The 22,215-nt window shown below is 44.4% G+C and overlaps 1 protein-coding gene across 3 annotated transcripts in view; it reads right to left on the bottom strand.

The window, feature by feature from the left end:
• Positions 1 to 22,215, bottom strand: part of NPEPPS (aminopeptidase puromycin sensitive) — a 178,791-nt gene that overhangs the window by 57,009 nt on the left and 99,567 nt on the right. For all 3 annotated transcript variants that reach the window (XM_085875639.1, XM_085875640.1, XM_085875641.1), the window contains exons 11-15: positions 18,922 to 19,036; positions 18,547 to 18,711; positions 17,981 to 18,085; positions 17,548 to 17,608; positions 13,936 to 14,045 (exon numbers count right to left, since the gene is read on the bottom strand). In XM_085875639.1, the coding sequence (XP_085731765.1) occupies positions 13,936 to 14,045; positions 17,548 to 17,608; positions 17,981 to 18,085; positions 18,547 to 18,711; positions 18,922 to 19,036 (556 nt within the window). The remainder of the gene's footprint in view (positions 1 to 13,935; positions 14,046 to 17,547; positions 17,609 to 17,980; positions 18,086 to 18,546; positions 18,712 to 18,921; positions 19,037 to 22,215) is intronic.

Below are 22,215 nucleotides of genomic sequence, written 5' to 3'. Positions count from 1 at the left end.
AATGCACAATTCTGTACTCCCCCCCCCCTTCTGTGTAAGCTCAAGGTCTAGGATGTCTTTTTGAGATTTGATGTCTGTCTTCTGCATAAAGCATCTTGATCTATATTGTTAAGTGCATGGGAAGCAATGGGGGCTCCGAGTGGTGTACAAATGCAACAGAAACAACTCAATGTTGCTTCATTTACACTTGTACCTCGATTCTAAGTTCCGTCCTCTCCGCCTTGGCAGGGCGAGACTTTGTAGCTGTCTGGTAATCAGCTGAGGTCCACATGGACAGCGTTGATGGACAGCAATCTTCAAGTCATGCCAAGACTTTCGATTGGATTTTGGTCAAGGCTCTGACCAGGCTATTCAAGGACATTTATATTTTTGTTCTTTCGCTACTCCAGTGTAGCTTTAGCTGTGCGTTTCAGGTCATTGTCATGCTGAAAGGTGACCTTCCATCCCAATTTCAGCTTTCTTGAAGAGAGGGCAGCAGGTTTTCCTCTCGGATTTTTCTGTATTTTGCTCCATCAATTTTCCCTTTTATCCTGACAAGTGCCCCAGTCCCTGCTGATGAGAACAATCCCCATAACATGATGCTGCCACCACCATGCTTCATAGTAGGTATTAGGGTGTTCCAAAAAAATGAAAGTTTGATTTTTGCTGCTCCCTGATTTTGCCTTTGTTCCAATACCCCATAAGAACTTATAGGACAAAAATGAACAAAATTCCATGATATTTAGGGGTTCCTCAAGTTGGCACAATTATGTCCACTATGGAGAGGGCATTTTGCACTGCAATGTCAAAAAGCTCATCTTGGTCTCCTTGGAAAAACTATTCTTTCATCCTATATGACTGCTGTGGTTTTTGAAAATATCAAACAACCATATTAATTGTGAAGTGTACTGCGTTGTGCATATTCGACGGCAAGTTGTCAGTTACAGTTTGGCAAATTTCAACAATATTGTGCCAACTTGAGGAACCCCTAAACATCCTCCAATCTGTTTCATATTTGGTGTGTATGTTTCTACTGTCAAATGGAACAAAAGGCACACCCAGGGAGCATGAATATTCATACTTTTATTTTTAACCCCCTATTATGAAGCACCCTAGTAGGTATGGTGTTCTTTAGGTGATGTGTTGTGTTGGGTTTGCACAAAATGTAACATTTTGCATTGAGATCAAAAAGTTCCATCTTGGTTTTGTCAGACAACAAAAACTTTTTGCCACATTGCTTCAGAATCTCCAAAGTGGTTTTTTGCATCCCACAACCAGGACTCAAAGTGAGATTTTTGGAGTAATGGCTTCCTTCTTGCCACCCTGCCGTACAGGCCAGACTTGTAGAGTGCATGGGATATTGTTGTCACATGCACACAGTGACCAGTCATTGCCAAAAAGGCCTGTACTTCTTTCAAAGTTGCCATTGGCCTCTTGGCGGCCTCGCTGATCAGTCTTCTCCTTGCGTGGTCATCCAGTTTGGAGGGACGGCCTGATCGAGGCAGGGTCTTGATGGTACCATACACCTTCCACTTCTTAATGACTGTCTTGACTGTGCTGCAAGCGATATTTAAGGTCTTTGAAATATTTTCAGATCCATCCCATGATCGACTTTCCATAACTTTATCCATCTATTGGATGGATTCCCGTCATTGGTCTTTTGAAAGCTCCTTGGTGCTCATTGTTGAGTCTTCGCTGTGAAATGCACAACCCAGAGGAAACCTTGAGGAACAGCTGATTTTATTCTGAAATAATCAGAATCACGAAAATTTAACACAGGTAGAGGTCAATTAACTTGGTGTGTGATTTTCAAGGTGATTGGTTAGTTACACCTGAGCCAATTTACAATTGCTACAATTTTCAAGGTGACACTTATCCAACCAAGATATTCTCATTTGTATTTTTGTTTAATTTTCTGAAATTTGTAGAATTTGTTTTTCACTTGGAAGTTGTTGGTCACAGTGTCTAAATAAAGGTGGAAAAAGTCTGATTTAATGCAATTTAATTCCAGGCTATAAGGCAACAAAAGGTGAAAATTTTGAAAGGAGTGTCGACTTTCTTGAGGTAGTGTATGAAGTCAGGATTGAGAGTGAGTTCCAAGGGAGGATTTAGAATATAGAAAGTCGGTTTTAAGAGAATGCAGAGAAGGAAGAAGTAAAATGAAGAGAAACAATGGTGAGGAGAGGATGAGAGGAGAAAAAAGACCAGTTTTGGTTGTCACTGAATGCTGGGAGTCACCGGAGCAACATAGTCGCTCGCAACACCTGTGGTGGACGTGCCGGCAGTAAAGCAATCGCCTCCAGTCTCCCAAGTTATTCTGCCCTGACATGAGGTTTCTTTTACAATTTGTAAATCAAACTATCCCCATCATCCTCTGTTGTTGTCAGGCTTGCGGCATTCGTGCTTTCAACAACATTCGCCATTCTGAGCTCATATTGTCAGGGCTCAAAATGGGATTTGTGTATTATTCTATTACCTCCGCCACCAAAGGTGGACAGAATTGTTTTCACCCGTTTGTCTGTGAGAAGGATATTTCAAAAAATTATGGACGGATTCATACGAAATTTGGTGGGGAGGTTGGGTAGGTGACAAGAACAAGCTGATTCGATTTTGGTCAAGGTCCAGACGCAGATCCAGCCTATCAGTGGGATACAAAACAATCTATTGAGTCTGGCAGGGGTATGCACTCTTCTGAGTGCCGTTCCAGTTAATTACTGCTGTACCGTATTTTTTAATTTCATTAATTACCGGGCTAATTGCAACAGTAGGCAGGCATTGGAAAAGTGAGGGTTTCCATTTCCTGCCTGCAGCTTTGAACTTGATCAGTCACTGGTTATCTGGTTCCATGCCCAACATGTATGCATCTTTATGATTGCTTGGTGAGTGAGGGTTCACACACCCCATACAAGCAAATACAGCAGAAATATCGACACTCAAGTGCCAATCTCAAAACACACATAATTTTGTTTAAAGGGACCTTGCTCACATATGGAGGTCTTTATTTACCAATTTAACATTCTCATTAGGTCATATTACTAAAACTGCATGCAAGTCACAGCAGAATCACATTTAGAAAGAAAGAAAGCAAGCAAGGAGGATTTAAAGTAAACACAACAATCACAACAGTGATGACATAGAGACCAATATCCCTGCAAAGGAATAATTCAGACTTCTAGTAATTTCCTTCCGGTTCCGGTTTTTGAGGCAACGGTTGGTTCTCTCCAGGGGTCTCTGCCAACTTTCTGAAATATAAGTTTCCGGTTATTGTTTGGGGCGTTTTGACTGTTTATTTTGTTGCCTCCATGTTTCCTGTGTGCTACCAGTTCGGTTTTCTTTCAAAACTTGTGCTATTCAGTAAGTTTTCATCGGTCTTGTCATATCGGGTTTCCCTGAGGACTACCCGGCTTCCCGTCATTGTGCACGATCGAGTTTATTTGCGTTTTCTCCTTATTACCATCAGTTTTTATTTTCTCCACTTTTCCCTCCATCCTCCTATCCCTCCCAACTATACCCTCCTAGTCCAGGAGTGAGGTGACCTTTATTCAACATGGAAGGTGCAGATGTTTAAGGGTGCCAGTGGTGCAGAGTAGGGTTGGCAGATCCCAGAAACCCAATTATTAAGTTGCGCCAGTGGTGGGTGTGGTAGGTGGTGCCACCCAAATCCAAGATGGCTGTTTCGATATAGGCTAAAACCAATATTGTCGTACATCAAGTAATACTAGGCCGATTCCAATGATCTTGGTATGCATTCTGATAGTTTTGGGTATGCCCAATCTAATAGAGGTGTCATTATCATCCAAGGTCAATGTCATGAGAATAAGGTCAATATCACTGTTTTTGGTCAATTTTATGCCTGTTTGACCTTGACCCTTTGATTCAAGGTCAAATCTGATGACATGAAATGATTTCCCATCCATGATTCCCTATTAGTGCCGAAAGTGCAAATACCAATCCAGTGTCATTTGACAGGGATAAGGACATTGAATGAAAAAAATATAACCTTAAGGTCCACGCTCACTGACCCGATCGACCCCCAACCTGCCCCTGACCGACCCACCCGAACTGCCCCCCCCCCCGAGCATCTGGTCGGGACAGTCGACTATGCTCAGATGCGGTCGTCGAGTTTTCAACATGATCAAAATTGTGGGGTTGGTTGGGTAGGTCGGGTGTCATTAACCTCTGGGCCTCTCCTCATACCCTCTTCTCCCCCTCTCCTCATGCCCTCTCCTCCCCTCTCTTGGAGGAGAGGAGGAAAGGGAGAGGAGAGGGAGGAGGAAAGGGAGAGGAGAGGGAGGAGGAAAGGGAGGAGGAGAGGGAGAGGAGAGGAGAGGGAGGAGGAAAGGGAGAGGAGAGGGAGGAGGAAAGGGAGAGGAGAGGGAGGAGGAAAGGGAGAGGAGAGGGAGGAGGAAAGGGAGAGGAGAGGGAGGAGGAAAGGGAGAGGAGAGGGAGGAGGAAAGGGAGAGGTGAGGTCAGGATGAGGAGAGGTCAGGATGAGGAGAGGTCAGGATGAGGAGAGGCCAGGATGAGGAGAGGCCAGGATGAGGAGAGGCCAGGATGAGGAGAGGCCAGGATGAGGAGAGGCCAGGATGAGGAGAGGCCAGGATGAGGAGAGGCCAGGATGAGGAGAGGCCAGGATGAGGAGAGGCCAGGATGAGGAGAGGCCAGGATGAGGAGAGGCCAGGATGAGGAGAGGCCAGGATGAGGAGAGGCCAGGATGAGGAGAGGCCAGGATGAGGAGAGGCCAGGATGAGGAGAGGCCAGGATGAGGAGAGGCCAGGATGAGGAGAGGCCAGGATGAGGAGAGGGGATGCGGAGAGGGGAGGAGGGGAGGGGGAGGAAAGGGGGTGGAGAGCAAGGAGGAAAGAGGGAGGAGAGGCTGGGATGAGAGGCCAGGAGGAGAGCCTGGGAGGAGGAGAGGGGAAGAGGAAGGAGAGGGAAGAGGACTGGCCTCCGACCTGCCAGACCTGCCCCCAACCTCCCTCGACCTGCCAGATGTGGCAGTCGGTCCAGTCTGGGGCCAGTCGGCCCAGGTCGGGCAGGTCAGTGGGGCAGTTCGATTGGGCCGGTCGGGGGCAGATATGGCCAGTGGGCGAGGGCATTAAGAATAGGATTTGTGGTGGAAAGCTTACTTAAGAACAAGGGTAATTAGATTTATTGGTATGGCAGATTTTACATCTAAAAGTTCATTTATAACCATTACATTCAGTCATTATCACAAAGTGTAGATCTAGTGACTTGGCATTTTATATAATTTTGTACTCATCAAAAATGTGTTCTGATTGGAAAATGTGAGTCTTAAAAAAGAAGAAAAAATTAATTTTCAAATAAATTTATTTTGACCACCTGCATGAATTTTTCTGGAAAAGAAACAAATTGTTAATTGTTCTGGTTTGCATGACAATGCCCCACTACAATCTTTTTCTATATATTACCTAACCTATTTACCACCACCATGCATATATACATATAGAACTAATCTACCACTTTCTGTAAATTTAGGGATCTATTTTATCGATCACCACCATGGATATGCATAATTGACTAATTAAAATAAAACCCACATTGAGAAAATTCTGTTTTTATACTGACAGGGTTGGTTTAAGTTCAACGAATGGTATTATGTTGTTATCAGAGTTAGTCTTCATCTGAGGAGAGACAGTCTTCATCTGATGAAGACACATTGAGGTCATCATCAGAGCTTTCTTGATGTCAGTGATCCTCTTCCTCTGGGACCAGTGACTCTGGAAGCTGTTGACCATCAAACCAAATTATTTCATCCTGCTCTTCATGCAACTCCCAGCCATCATTTGAAGATATATGCTGATTTAATTCTGATAAATCAGCATTGGCCCACATCCTTGCTACAAATGATGACCGTTTTATGTGTTGGGAAATTTCTGATTTGCAGGGAGGAATCATGCTACCATCAATTCCCTTCAGCTTTGCTAGTGCATTCCTAGATCTAGCTTTTGGTCTACACGCCTTTTCAAAGACATTATAGCGATGGTAATTCAGTGACATGACTTTTCCCTTTGCCCCATACATCTGAGCTGGATATGTCTGAAGGATTTCTATGTCCGGGTCAGTCAGCGAACCTCTAGCCATTTGTGAAAATGCTAATGCGTTTGGCTGTTTGACCTTGACCTCTTGATTCAAGGTCAAATCTGATGGAATGAAATGATTCCCCATACATGATTTCCGATTAGTGCCTAATACATGCCTTAGCCCTCAGACCAATATTTAAAACATTACAGGGACTATTTAAAAAAGGGGGGGGGGAACCCATTCCCAGAAATGGAGGAATTCCCCCTTTAGTCCAAAAATAGTCAAATTTCCAATCTATTTTGCACGAGATTTCCTATTTCCTCATAAAAACATTCCATTTTGTTAGTTATACATGTTCTTGGTGCTGTTATGCATTACATTTATACATTATTTCATGTTGAGTCTTTAAAATGTTCAAAATCTTACCTTATTTGTTGTTGCCAAGTTGCTGGAACTCTGCATGACACTTGAATGTGTCACAAAGATATTGACCTTTATCTCATGACATTGACCTTGGATGATAATGACACCCTCTCCATTAGATTGGGCATACCCAAAACTATCAGAATGCATACCAAGATCATTGGAATCAGCCTAGTATTACTTGATGTATGACAATATTGGTTTTAGCCTAAATCGAAACAGCCATCTTGGATTTGGGTGGTGCCACCTACCACACCCACCACTGGCGCAACTTAAGAATTGGGTTTCTGGGATCTGCCAACCCTACTCTACACCACTGGCACCCTTAAACATCTGCACCTTCCATGTTGAATAAAAGTCACTGAGCTCCTGCTCTATCCATTTAACATCTGAAATATTTTAAAAAAAATACAACAACAAAAAAAACCTTTTCCCTTCTCACCTTATACCCCATGTAACCACATGGCTTCCTGGACTGACTCTGCTTCTTCCTTCTTCTCCCTCTTCACTGCCAATCCTACCGATCACAAAGGTATTCACCACACACCTTCATAACCTTTTGACCTTTTCTTCAACTTTTTCCTTTACGATTCACCCCCCCCCCCACCTTCCCTAATCTTCAAAAAAGAAGTCTTCCAATGCTTCAACTTCCCCTCTCCACCCAGTTCTTCTTCAAAAACTTGTGTTCAATTCGACCTTTCTTTCATCCAATGTCTCAAAATTCCATCTGTTACAACACTTCCTTTCTCCACTCTGTCAATTCTTCTGCACTCCATCCATCTTCCAATATATTTCAACGAATCTCAGACCCACACATCTTCCCACTATAATTCACCATCCGTCCGTTTGTCTGTTCCCAGATACCGCTAAGACGGCTGAACCGATTGCAACCATTTTTACCTTCGCATTCTGCGAAAGGTTATGTATTGGTCGCTGCGTATTTATTTATTTATTTATTTGTGAATGTGTGTGTGTGTTTGTTTGTTATTCGCATAACTCAGAAAGTATTAAACCAAATCGCTTGAAATTTGCTGGGATGATGGGTTATTATCCAAGGAACATTTGATTAGATTTTGGGAGCGATCGGGTCAAAGGTCAAGGTCACGGAAAGGTCAAATTCGTATTTTTACCATAGCACGGTCAATTTTGATCTAATTGGCATGCAACCGATGCCAAAATGTTCAGAATTCATTGCCCAATCTTGTGATGGGCGACATGACACAATTACGTCATTACCCTTGTTTTTAAAAGAAAGTGTCCCAAATCCTGGCATTATAATCAATCCCAAAATATATGTTTGTGGGAGATGCCAATGATTATTTAATTTGTTTATTATTCGCATAACTTAAAAAGTATTAAACCGAATTGCATGAAATTTGGTGGGATGATTGGTTATTAGCCAAGGACCATTTGATTAGATTTTGGGAGCAATCGGGTCAAAGGTCAAGGTCATGAAAAGGTCAAAATCGTCTTTTTACCATATCGCGGTCAATTTTTATCCAATTTGCATGAAACTAATGCCAAAATGTTCAGAATTTAATGCCCAATCTTGTGATATGCAACTTGACACAATGACGTAATTGCCCTGACTCGCGGTTGGGGGTCAAAGGTCAGGGGGGTCGCGACCTTGCAGATGTGTGTATTTTTTATCATAACGCAGTCAATTCTTATCCGATTCGTATGAAATCAGCACCAAAATGCTCCTTGTTCTGTTCCCCACACTCTTTTGCCAAGAACAAAACAGTAGCGGCGGCGAAGGTATATGCTCTCTACGAGTGCCCGTTCTAGTTTGGGTGTGTAATCCTGGGACCCCTTGGAGTAAAATAGGCATAAATATAATAACATGACCCCCTTGACAGCTCCCATAGGGAGCGAGTGCTTCCAGTTTTTTAAAATCCCATTTTGCAATGCTTGTTCAGCTTCCATTATTAATCGTTCTTTTTTTCCTACTTCAGTGCAAATTAATCCCACCTTCTTAATTCTACCTCCTCCAAACACCTTCTCTGTTATACCCCCTCCTTACTCCTCCCACCTTGCCCCCCCCACCCCCATCCGAGCATCTCTCGACTGTCCACTGCCTCACTAACAGTTCTCCCTCTGACATCCCAAACTGCATGGTTTTCAAATGTCTCACTCATTCAGCACAATCCTCAACATGTCGAACACGCTCTCTCTTTCCTCTCATCACATCTGCCCCTGTTCCCACCCCTTCAAATCTTGTTCCTCCCCATGCCCGCTCCCACCTCTACCATACCACCACCCAGTCTCATCCTCCACCTCTCCCCACCCCTCCCCTTCTCCTCCATGACTGTGCCTGCTCTCATTGTCTCCCCTCCCTCTCAAAAGCTTCCCTCTCACCCGTCCCTTTCAATTCAGCCACCTCCTCCCTCTTCAAAGCAAACGTCATCCTCTTCCCCCCCCCCCCCAAAGCTTCCTCCTCACCCTTCTAAAAAGCTCCCCCACTCCTTTCTCCCTCAATTATCTCCCCTCACTCTTCTCCCCAAAATGTCTCCACTCACCCTCCAATTCAAATCTCCCCCCTTGCCCCTCCCCTTTAAATCTCCCCTCACTCCCCCTTCTCAAAACTTCCTCCCCTCAAATCTCATCACACCTCTCCTCAATTTTCGTTACCCCATCCAACCCGCTCACATCTCCAGAATACCTCTACCCAATCTCCAGCTTCCCTCTCCCCACCCCTCCATTCTCCCTCATGGCCATGCCTGCTGTCATAGTCTCCTCTCTCCCTCAAAGTTTCCCCTCACAAAACAACCACCTCCTCCCTCAATTCTCCCCGCTCACCCCTCAATTTCAAATCTCCTCCCTCACTCCCCCTTCTTAAAGCTGCCCCCTTCACATCCACAAAGCTGCCTTCCTGCCTCACCCTCTCTCTTCCAACTCATTCCTCCACCTGCACCAATGTCCCACTTCCCTTTGCCCCCTCTCTTTTTAACCCCCACTGCTATTCACCCCTTTCCCCCCCAGCTCCTCGCCCCCCCCCCCCCCCAATCCGACCCCTCACATAGCTCTTCTGCAATCTGCCATCAACGACCAACAACACTCTCAACCTATAACTTTCCTCCCTCACACTCCCCTCCACCTCCCCTCCCCTGCACCAAAGCATCCTCCCCTCCCTCTCCCTTAACAGAGTGGACTTCAAACATTCAGGGCCTTCGCTCTAACCTGACTGAGCTCTCAAAACAGGTTGCCACTGACAAACCAGACAATCTGCTCAACAGAAACTTTCTTCCTTCAAGACATCTGAGACTCCTTTCCTTAGTTTCTCTCCCTGGTTACTCCCTCCTCTGGTGTGACAGACAAGAGTCTCGTCCTGGTGGCAGAGTTGCTCTCTGTCAAAAACTCGATCCCTCATTCTCCATGCACTGCCCTCACTCCTCCACACCCCCAAGACCCTCCACTCATACCTCTTGTTTATCTGCGTGTTGTACTGTCCATCAAACAGTGATGGCTCCATTTACATCTCGCTCGCCAAAAACACGGACCAACTTCTATCCATTCATCCAAACTCTCTCTTCCTCAGATGCGGTGACTTAAATTGCCATCATGCCAGTTGGCTGGGTGTGGGTCTCACTCTAACCTTCTATGGCACTTCAGCAAAGGACATATGAAACTCATTGGGACTGACACAATCGATCAACTTCTCGACCCGGATCACAGCCACCGGTACCGCTGGTACTCCATCTCTTCTTGATTTGATTTTGACCAATTTCCCAAAAAATGTCGGCTGCTGTTCTTCTGCTTCAATCGGTTCATCTGTCCATATTCTTGTGAAAGTGGTCATCTCTCTGGCTGTTATTAGAGAACCACCTCAGCGCCGACGAGTCTGGCATTTCACTCAGGCCGAATGGCAGGGTCTTCAAGCAGCCAAACTTCTAGACTGGTCTCCTATTTCAATTTTCACTGACAAACATTCATCCTGGGAATTTTTTCAAGGAAATTTGCTCCCTCTCATGCACAGATTTATCCCATCTTCAGTTGGCCGACCTTTCCTCCCACCCATGGTACACTGAAGCTTGTGGCGAGGCTGTTGTCCTGAAATCTTGCCTTCGCCTCATGGAAGGCAAATCCTACTGAAGGCAATCGCAGTTCCTTCCATAAAGCTCGGAACAAGTGTGTGTCGACCGTGAGCAGAGAGAAGAAACAACATCTTTCTCATCTTAAGTCTGAAATCTCAAACTGGTCTCCGTCCTCTAAATCCTGGTGGCGTCTAAGTACGTTTCCAATGTATGTTCCCACTCCATCCTCTCGCTTACTTCAAATGGCTGCACAGCAGACACTGCACGTGAAAAGGCTGAATGCCTAAACTGTGTTTGCTTCTAAATCTTGTGTCCCAAACCAATAGCTTTCTGAACCCACCTTACCCAGTCAAACCCAGCTGTTCCTGGACTCTGTGTCCTTTTCTCCTGACAAGGTGGAGAGCTTGCTGTCAAACCTCGACTCAAGATTCTGCAACCAGTCCAGACGGCATCAGCCCTTGTGTTCTAAAAACCTGCTCTGCTGCTCTTGCTAATTCTCTCTCTGTTCTATTCACCTTCTCATTTTCTCAACGTCATCTGCAATTTGCTTGGAAATAAGCTAACATTACCACTCTGCATAAAAAAGGTGCAAAACAGATCCCTGCAATTACAGACCAAAAAATAGCTCCGCAAAGCGGGCGTAACCCCTCAGCCCCTTGATGCAAACCAATATCAAGATGGTGGCCATATTGAAAATCGCAGCACGCCCATTTTCGAAAGGAACCTTCCTCGACTCAACCCCAACACACCCAGCAAAATGGATTTAATCGGACAAGGCGTTCTCCTCGAAATTGACGGAAACCAATTTCAAGATGGCTGCCGTGGCGGCCACAGTGAAAATCGCAGCATGCCCATTTTGGAAAGGAACCTTCCTCTACTCAACCCCAACATGCCCTGCAAAAATGGATTTAATCGGACAAGGCGTTCTCCTCGAAATTGACGGAAACCAAAAGTTGACAGACGCCCGGACGGACGCCCGCCGGACAACGCCTGTGACGACAATACCCCTTAGCCCAATTTGGGCTGAGTGGTAAAAAGCCTGCTCCCAATCATCAGCAAGGTGATGGAATCCATTATCGCTCCTGACATCAATTCCTTCCTCTTCTGGAATGGCTTGGTTTCCAACCATTAATTTGGATTTAGACCAGGTCATCCAATCCTGGATATGCTACTTCTGCTCTAATCACGTACAAAGCTTTCATCCGCAGTCTGATGGAATACTGCTGTCCCATCTGGGGTGGTGCTCCTGCGTCACACCCAGCTCAACTTCACGCTGTGGAAACCAAGGCTTTTAGGATCATTGGTATTTCCCACGATGAAGCTGCGTCTTTCGGTCTCTCATTCTCTCACCGGAGGCAGGTCAGTGGTCTGTCTTCCACAGTCTCCATTCCGGCCTTGCCCCCCCCCCCCGCTCTGTCCCCCGATATTTCCTCAGGGCACTTGAGGTCTGCCAAAAAACCCCTTCTGGTGAAACTGCCAAATGCAAGAATCACTGCTCACCTTCACCCTTTCATCTCTTTTTTTCCCACCTCTGGAACAAACTCCCACACTCTCTTCAATCCCACTCCTCCCTCCAGGTCTTCAAATCAGCTGTTTACCACCATCTCATATCTTCCCCCATGCAAAATCTTGATCTTCACAACCCACGTTAAGCCACCCCCAAACCCACCTCCTTCAAATTCTGTTTTCCTTCCTGAAAGTCCCCGTCATACCATCTTGTGCACTCTGTACACCCAGCCCCATCCCTCTCCCTTCCACAGATCTCATAATCTATCTGTTCCCGACTATTTTGTGCTTCCCTCTCCCACCCCTCGTTTCCTGCCTTGTTATACGTTTCTGTGTATTCGCTCTTACATGAGCCTCGACATTGTATTCAAATAAAAATATAAATAAAAACAAAAATAAATAAGTAAAGGAGAATACAAAATCTACACAATACATTTAGATTCAAGGCATTGATTGTCATTCACAAAATGTAATTTTAACATTTTTGAACAGATCACATTCTGGCAATCAAACTTTACTTCCTTCCTGGAAAAAAGAGGCAGCATGCATGAGGAGGTCGTTTCATCATCAGGGCCACCTGATAGTGGCAAGCCAAAATACTGTTGTGTCCAGGGGGTTAACCCCTACCTGGACAAATGGCGAAACAGTTCTCCCTTGGAGGCTTACAGCGGAGACTCTCGGAGATCAATGCGCGCGTGAGAAAGAAATGGCGATAAAGGACTGAGACACACGGGTTGCACTCAACCCACAACAGATACACGGACACAAGCAAATGAAATAGAACAAATAATGACTTAATAACAGTCATCAAATGTGTACAATCACAATAATTCAAATTATAATGACGAAAGAAAAATGTGAGGTAAACTAAATCTAAATCCAATTGAGGCACCTCCACACTTCGACACAACAACGGACAAGGGGAAGAGAATAAACAAAAGAAAAACCCCTCCTTTATTTCAGCACTTTGCTTCAGGTCTCGGAGATGGTCTTTATGGAACGTGGAATCGAGGCACTTCGTCGTGCACGTGCAAACGCGTCCTCAAAAACGGCGCTCGGCCGCTCTCTCGCAGTGGGACGAACGTATGTCAGGCAACTTGTGAGCAGGATTCAACACCAAGGCTCAGAGAGACTCCATGCAGCTTTCGCGTGCATCGATCATCCTCACCAACCCGCTGCTTTTCAGAATGGCTGCCGTCCCCTTCGGTTACATACACGAGGCTCAGGGTCCGTTCCTCACGACCCAAAGGTCAGAGTCTTGCTTCACCACTTGAGCCAAAAATCGCCTCAGCACGAATGCGATAATCGTGCAGTCTTCTTCATGCGTGGAAGGAAAGCAATTTCGTGTGCCCTGATCTTTCACGCCATCTTCGAGCTACATTCTCGTCTCTCGACCACGTGCGTCCTTTTCGCCGCACTCAACCCCTCTTCACACTCACCTCGTGCATGCGCTCCCAATCCCACACAATTGCTGCGCAACCAACCCTTTTTCTTCGACATCACGCGAAACCAAAACTCCTCCTCCAGGGTGTGGCCTGCTCCCAAGATACCCGGGAAGGTGGGGCCTCTGTCGCTTGCTTGCTGTTATCGTCGTTGGAATAAAAATACAACTCCTTCATGGTTTGTAAATGCAAAAACATAGGAATAAGTCACAGGGGGACAATCACATACTGGGGGATATTATCCTTAATCCCTATCTAATTAACAACACACCACTCAATTGTGGTGACACATAACACTTAAGCTCACAGTTTTCCTACTTATTTACATCGAGACGTCTCCGACACGTCCACGGGCCAAGCAACTCTGTACGATCCTATCTTTCCAATGAAATTCCTTCATCTACTCCACAAACATAATACTGATATAATAATAAATATGTAAACACATAGATAGTTTGTGATTCAACAAAATGAATAATAGTTTGACTGCCACTTGTGGTTTTCACCTGCTCCATTGAGACATGAAGAATGGGGAAGCCGATCTGTTGGGTCCACGTCCTCATTATTTCTGCAACTGGCTTCCCACTGCCCTGTTTTAGGCATTGCCAAAGGTCGTCTAGGAGGAAAGGATGGATAGAACAACATAGACATATCAATACACAACATTACTTTAGGCATATTCGATCGATTTCGTACAATACTATTTGGGCAAAGGCATTAATATATATATATTTTTTTTTTTTTGAAGAATAGCCACACCTTGAAGTATATTTTAACATCAGCATCCCTTTCCCCCACAGTGATTCCACGGCACGAGCTTAATTGGCCAAATGTGAAATCACAATCCAGAGATAATAAAGAAAATTGCAAAAAAATCTCATGGCAAATTTTAATTGGTGTTAAATTATCATGCAAAGTTTGATCGAGATCAAACCCTGTCGGTCCATCCAGAAGGAAGGGTCGTCATACGAACCAATCAATCGATTTCAGTCAGCCACTGGGAGAGATTATTGCTTCAAAGCCTCAGCTTCAGCCATGACCTCTGCTGGACTGACCAATTCAGCCGGAGCATGCACAAAGCCTTTTGCTGTCACATTGCAGACACACTCAACCCCTCTTCACACTCTGGTCTCCGTTTTCACTGCCTCCCTCCCAAAATCTGACTACCTCTGCAATCTCAGCCCTCTTAACTTTCCCAACTCTTCTCAGACAAAAATGTTCTTCCAATCATCCCCTCCTGGGTAACTCCAATAAAGAGGCAATACCCCTGGGCACTCACCTGGTAGTGGCTGGATAAGAAAACCAGGGAACCACTGGTAGGCGTGGATGACCCACAAAATATGTAATGGAGAAGAAAGTAAGTACCTATGGATTTTTTTTTAATGCCATGAACAAACTTTGGTACATACTTGGTAATGAAGGCTGTGGTGAAGTTTCATAAAAATCATGTGTGTAATTTCAGAGAAGTTGCAAGCGTTTGTGCACGGATGGACAGATGGACGACGCACTCCCCAGAACTACGTTCCAGGTGAGCTAAAAATATAGGCTAATTACCCACTTACACTCTTTTGTTCCTCTTGTCTCCAGTTTAGGGAACTACCTTCTGGAGGCATTTCAATCTCACTCTTCCATCCAAGACTTCAATATGACGGTACATCATCATCTTGTCATATCCAATCTCTATCTGATATTTTGTACGTCCATTAACCTACCGAGTCCAACCCTCTTACTTACACGTTATTGTGTCTTCTCCGGTCATCTATACCTCAGCCATCGAAAGACGACGGAGATGATGTTTTCACGTCTGTCTGTCTGTGAACAAAATATCTCAAAAAGTTGTGGACGGATTTGGACAAAATTTTGTGGAGCACTTTGTGGAATGTGACAAGGACGAAATTAGATTTTGGTGAAGATCTAAATCTGGATCCAGATCCAAGAATTTTTTTCAGTGATTCTTCACCATTGAGTGACAGGGCTAAAGCGACAGCAAGCACGATATTTCAAAAATTATGGACGGATTCAGACGAAACTTGGGTGGGTGAGTTTGTTCGGTGACAAGAACAAACTGATGAAATTTTAGTTCAGGTCCGAACCCAAATCCGGCTCATCAGTGGGATACAAAACGTAAACTAATCAGCCTGGTAGAGGTATGCACTCCACAGAGTGCCCTTCTAGTTTCCTATTCGTTCATTCCTTTGCTTGTTGCGTTCACATATTGCCCCATTGCCACACTCTGTAAATTGCCTTTTTGCACTGTCAGCTTGCTCTTTCATGAGAATAGATTTTGTCTTATTAAAAAAACACAAAAAAACGGTGGCATCTCTGACTTCATCCGCTTCCTTTAAGATATTGCACCTTTTGCCCTTTCCAAGCTTTGTTCCCCCCAAATGCCTGCAGAGTACAAACGGTCCACCAATAACCCTTTTCTGGTGAAACTCACAAAATCCAGGATCACTGCTCACCTCCACTCATTTGATCCTCTTTATTTCCTCCAGCCACCACCCAAGCCTTTCTACTTCAAAATTTCCAATTTTCCCTTCTGTATCCACCTTGTCCACCCATATGTCCTCCCCTTCTCCAATTCCTAACCACACCCATTATTTGTCCAAGTCTCTCTCAATTTTCAACCTTGATGTTTCCCTCCTCTTTCTACTGTTCTTCTTGTCATGTTGCATCCTGATCTGTTCAGTATTATAGCTCTTCCACCAGATTTAACTGTATTAAAAAAAAAAAAAATTTCAGTCCTGGTCAAAATTAATAAAACCTGGTTGGCTCTGTTTTTTTTTCTTTTTTTCCTTAAACAGGCTCAAGGGCTCTTAATAGACCTAACAGACTCCTTCCTTTCGTCGAGCCTGATAAAACTGCTTCGATGGGAGTGAAGATCATGCCAAAAACAGCAGACATCACAAGTGACACCTGGTATCACGCCGTTCGACATGCATTTGTGACGTGGTCATGCGGCTTGGTGGGCTTTACAGACTCCTCCCGCCGAGGACGGGTGGAACCGAGCTTTGGTTGGACCGCATGTGGAGGTGATGACTGGTGTCAGCAGAGCGCCATGTCCAGGTGGGATTGGGCATATCCCAGGAGGTCACATGGGAGGTGGTGTGGATCGACATAGTCGATCTGGGGATGGAAGGGGAAATGGAGCACAGAAAAGGAGACTGTTTGGTCCACAAGTCGTGGTTCCTTTCTGGGGTGGAGATGGGTGCTTTGGGACCAGGGAACGCTCTGTTCAGTCTTGGGGCCCACGTGTCTGGTGATGACTGACACACACACACACACACACACACACACACACACACACACACACACACACACACACACACACACACACACACACACACACACTTCCCAGGGGCACTCTGGGTACCAGCGACGTCCCAACAATGGCAACGCCTTCCTCACCGCACTCGGCATTTCCCAAGGAGGTTCCCTCCTCCCCATAGATGTCAGTCTTTGGGGACTGTCCGTGCTCGATCCTTTCAAATGCTCAAAATCAAGCAAGGAAGGAGCATGTACCCATTTTCCAAGTCTTTGGATCAACTCGGCCGAGGTTTGACTTCCTAGACTCGGAACAGATGCTCAAACCATTACATCGAGTCTGGTGAAATAACAAACATTCAGGGAAATAATTGTCCCCATATCTCTTAACTTCATACTTACCACCTGTATAGCACAGAGGTACATTTGCTTGCATCAATTATAACAAAAGCTACCTCCCCCACCCATATCAAAACAGAATTTTACAATTAATGAAGAATAGCTTTTCACCAGCATAGTGCTTCACAAAGCATGCAGATTATAAAATGCACTAAACTGGTATATGGGCATGTTAATCAATTAATTGCAACTTATTCATACAAACTGCTGCCGTTTCAGCTGCCAAATGAGGGGGGGGGGGAGATTGTTGCATCTTCTGTTTGTAAATTATTCCATCAAAACATGGATATTAAAATTACGTTTCACAGAGAGCCGTTTCATTGGAAAAATCAACTCGAGAAAACCACCGATACAATTGTACTCCATCATACTTGGAAGAAAGAAAAATAAGCTTTTCAATTTTTGAAAACGTACGTACAATACTCAAAACAAAAATATAACAAGATTCATCATACCTGTTGATGCATTGCCATGCTGAAATTTATTCAGATACACATTCATTCCCTTCCGGAAGTCCTGAAAAAGAAGTTCCATCAGACTTATGAATGCCAAGTGGTGCGATGGACTCCAAACTTGATAGAATTCACATTCAAGTCTTAAACTAACCACCGAGAAGTGAACGAGACTCTCACACCCAGAGACAAACTAAGTTATGTGCAACAAAGTTTTTGGATCAATACACATTTGGTGTTATTGGCAGTTCTGATGCTCATGGCAGTTCTGATGCTCATGCCATTCCTTTTTTTACTGTGAGCCAAATAAGAATTGGGAACTTGAAGGATCTTTTTTTTTCTCAAAATCTTTTCATTCTCACAAGGAATTGCCCGATTTACTGAACAGAAGCTCAACTGACACTTTGGGGAAGCTGTAAAATGGGGAGTTCCTCACCTCATCACCAATGTAGTCATGCAACATGCGAATGACTGATGCTCCTTTGCTGTAAGAGATGGTGTCAAAAATCTCATCTACTTCAGCTGGGTTTCCAACCTCCACCTGCAGGAATTATTTTAACGATTACAAGATGGCAGGGCAGGTGGCAAATAGTATTTTTGATTGTATGTAAAGGTACCAGACCCCAAATAGTAAAACTAAGATACATAGGAGTAAGATATTTTTGCCTATCATGCCGATGCCATTTACACATCCTAAGAGTCCAGCACTCCAACATACGGCAGGTCATGCTTGTCAGACAAATAAACCCGAACAAACTTGGCAAAAGCATCAGCAAACAATGGCCTATCTTTTCAATGAATAGACTTGAAGGTGTACAACTTGCATCCCAATCCAAACAATGTGCTTGGGATTTCTGGTCGTGGAAGAAACTGGCAATGCACCGTAATGTCAGTTATGTTTTTGTCAAGTCTGACCCAATCAGGGATCAAAACACAGCTAAGACAGCTCACTGTTGAGCATCCATCCACATAGAGCACCCAAAGCACTCATGGAGTCGTCACCTCGATGGGATGGCTATTATCGAGTGCGTCCAGCTCCAGAGCTGGGGCATAGTCCGAGGACACAAACTGGGTCCAGATGTCAAACTCGGGCAAGCAGTGATCCACACAGAGGTATTCGATCCAAGAGGCAAAGCCCTCATTGAGCCACAGATGTGTCCACCATTCCTGCAGTCGATAAGGCAACATGGAAGAATGCATCACCAATTTCCTTCTCCAATTTAATACCTTTGGGATTTTACAGATCCCAATACCATTCAACAAGAATGATCTGAGAGTAAACAAAAAACAGTTAAATAAATATACTTCTCATAAAAAACTACCATTGTCCAAGAGTATCAAGCAAAATGAGACAGAGGACAGGTAATCCCAGCTTACCATCGTCACCAAGTTTCCAAACCACTGATGTGCCAACTCATGACCCACAACAAGCGCCACCAGCTGCTTCGAAGCGGAAGATGAGTTTTTTGGGTCCACAAGTAGAGCAGTTTCCCTGCAAAAATGAGTTCACACCCCACAGTAAAATATGAAAAAAAATTGATACACGTTTTTGTTTATTTACCGATGGAATATTTTAGTCACAAGTACCTTGTTGTGTTACATTACACTCATGATGGTGACAAAACAGAGCTAACAAGGGTGAATATTTCAAAACATTCCACTTAAATATTTCAACAGGGAGCATTTGACAATTAATTTTAAAAAACAAAAAAACTAGCATCTTATTTTTAGCAGCGTCTCGCGTAGCGAACGCTACTCTCAGAACGCTCAGCGTTGTTGTTCTTCTTCTTCTTCTTCTTCTTGTGAAGACAAAACCTTTATATTAGGACTCGGCTCTTCAATAACACTATCAGGATCTCCTTAAATACTAAACACCTGTACACATCCTCACATAGACGGTGCCTTTTGAGAGCGTCTATCATGAACTTTTAAATATATTCGGATATTTGCTTTAAAGTTTCGAAAAGTTCACGTTACTATTTAAAGATTATTCCATTTAATGTATTGTAAATTCGAAAATACATTATTTATTTCGTAAATACACTATATTTCGTAAATATGTAAATACACTATTACGGGTCTCACTATTGGCTTAATCAAGGCACATGACGAAATATCGGAAGTTGTTTTTTTTTTTGTTTTTTTTTTTGAGCCGACAAAACCTTTAGGATGCTGCTCTTGGACACATTTGTCCTTGTTCTTAAACTGATTGCACCAATCTGAAAAGGAACTTTATCTTGGTGGCAACAAAACAGAAGAAAAAAAAAAACAACAACAAAGAAATAAAGAAAATAAATCCAACAATGTTCCTGTACAACTCCAGCATCACACTGCAAGCTCAAAAGATGCATTGATCACAATACTGCTGGTGTTTAAAAGCTTCCCTTGATCACAGCCTAATCCAAGGATTGCTAGTTGCAAAGAACTCGCAGCATTTCTTGCATGGATAACCTCTTTTACAGTGTCGTAGTCAAGCTTGAACCAGACCAAGAAGTACTAGATCTGATAGTTATCAAATTGTTCACTTCACACATGTTTGGAAAGAAAAAGAACACAATGGAACAGGTTCTTAAATAAATTCGTATCCAAACAGGTAGATGGGTGAAATCCAGATTTACATTTACGAGTACACGCACTCCCGACGGGGGTGACCGAGGCTCACAGGATGGAGGTTGTAGTGACTTAATTTGCCCCTCTCCCGAAGGAGGTTTTCTGTTTTGGTAATATTCCGTGTTAAGGTTCATGTTGAGATGGCTAATCGTGGCATTCTTCCAAAGCCACTTCTAATAACACAAGAAACTAGAAGGGCACTCGTGTGTATATATATATATATATATATATATATACATACATACATACATATCTATATATATATCTTCTTCTTCTTCTTCTTTCGGCTGCTCCCGTTAGGGGTCGCCACAGCGGATCATCCGTATGATCCGCATAGTGATTTGGCACATGTTTTACGCCAGATGCCCTTCCTGACGCAACCCTGGTCGCCTCTTACGACACAGGGATATGGTACACCTATTTTAACCGGGGTATACACCGGCCCAGTACACTGGTACTCACTTTGCCGACCTCGGAAGGATGACAGGCTGAGTCAACCCCCTGGTGTATTAATTCAGTGGCCCAACGGGGCTTGAACTCAGGACCTTTTGGATCCCAAGCGGCTGCCCTCACCACTGCGCCAACACCAGGATCCATATATATTAGGGGAGGTATGGTCTCAACAAGAGAAATGTGGAAGGGCAAATGGTGGTAGAGTTTGCAAAAAGAATGGAAATGGCAGTGGTAAATACGTATTTCAAGAAGGAGGAACACAGGGTGACATACAAGAGTGGAGGAAAGTGCACACAGGTGGATTACATCTTGAGCAGGAGATGCAACCTGAAAGAGATGAGTGACTGTAAGGTTGTGGCAGGGGAGAGTGTAGCTCGACAACATCGATTGGTGGTCTGTAGGATGACTTTAGAGGTGAGGTTGAGGAAGAGAGTGAGTGCTGAACCAAGGACCAGATGATGGAAGCTGAAGGAGGAAGACTGTTGCATGAAATTTAGGGAGGAGGTGAGACAGGCGTTGGATGGTGGTAAAGATGGGTGGGATGATTGGGCAACGACAGCAGAAGTTGTGAGGGAGATAGCTAGGAAGGTACTTGGTATGACATCTGGACAGAGGAAGGAAGATAAGGAGACTTGGTGGTGGAATGAGGAAGTACAGGAAAGCATAAGGAAGAAGGGGTTGGCGAAAAAGAAGTGGGATAGTCAGAGAGATGAAGAAAGTAGGGAGGAGTACAAGGAGTGGCGTCGAAAGGCAAAAAGAGAGGTGGCAAAGGCCAAGGAAAAGGCATATGACGAGCTGTATGAGAAGTTGGATACAAAAGAAGGGGAAAAGGATTTATACCGATTGGCAAGGCAGAGGGACCGAGCTGGGAAGGATGTGCTGCAGGTTAGGGTGATAAAGGACACAAATGGGAATGTGCTGACGAGCGAGGAGAGTGTGTTGAGAAGGTGGATGGAGTACTTTGAGGAGCTGATGAATGAATAAAATGAGAGAGAGAGAGAGAAGGTTGGAAGAGGTGGAGATAGTGAATCTGGAAGTGGGGTGGATCAGTAAGGAAGAAGTGAGGACTGCTATGAAGAAGATGAAAAGTGGAAAGGCGGTTGGCCCAGATGGTATACTAGTGGAGGCATGGAAGTGCTTAGGAGAGATGGCAGTGGGGTTGTTAACCAGATTGTTTAATAAAGTCTTGGAAAGTGAGAGGATGCCGGAGGAGTGGAGATCAAGTGTACTGGTTCCGATTTTCAAGAATAAGGGTGATGTGCAGAGCTGTGGAAATTACAGAGGGATAAAGTTGTTAAGCCACACCATGAAGTTGTGGGAAAGAGTAGTGGAAGCTCGGTTGAGAGGAGAGGTGACGATCTGTGATCAGCAATATGGGTTTATGCCAGGAAAGAGCACCACTGATGCGATGTTTGCTTTGAGAATGTTGATGGAGAAGTATAGGGAAGGCCAGAAGGAGTTACATTGTGTGTTTGTGGATTTAGAGAAAGCTTATGATGGGGTGCCAAGAGAGGAGTTGTGGCATTGTATGAGGAAGTCGGGAGTGGTGGAGAAGTATGTGAGGATCGTGCAGGATATGTATGAGGACAGTGTGACAGCGGTGAGGTG

The sequence above is a fragment of the Eptatretus burgeri genome, chromosome 3, assembly GCF_056783735.1.
Source record: "Eptatretus burgeri isolate ZD-2024b chromosome 3, Ebu_testis_v1, whole genome shotgun sequence".
In the NCBI taxonomy this organism is placed as follows: Eukaryota; Metazoa; Chordata; class Myxini; order Myxiniformes; family Myxinidae; genus Eptatretus; species Eptatretus burgeri.
This window is presented reverse-complemented; position numbering and strand designations above follow the sequence as displayed.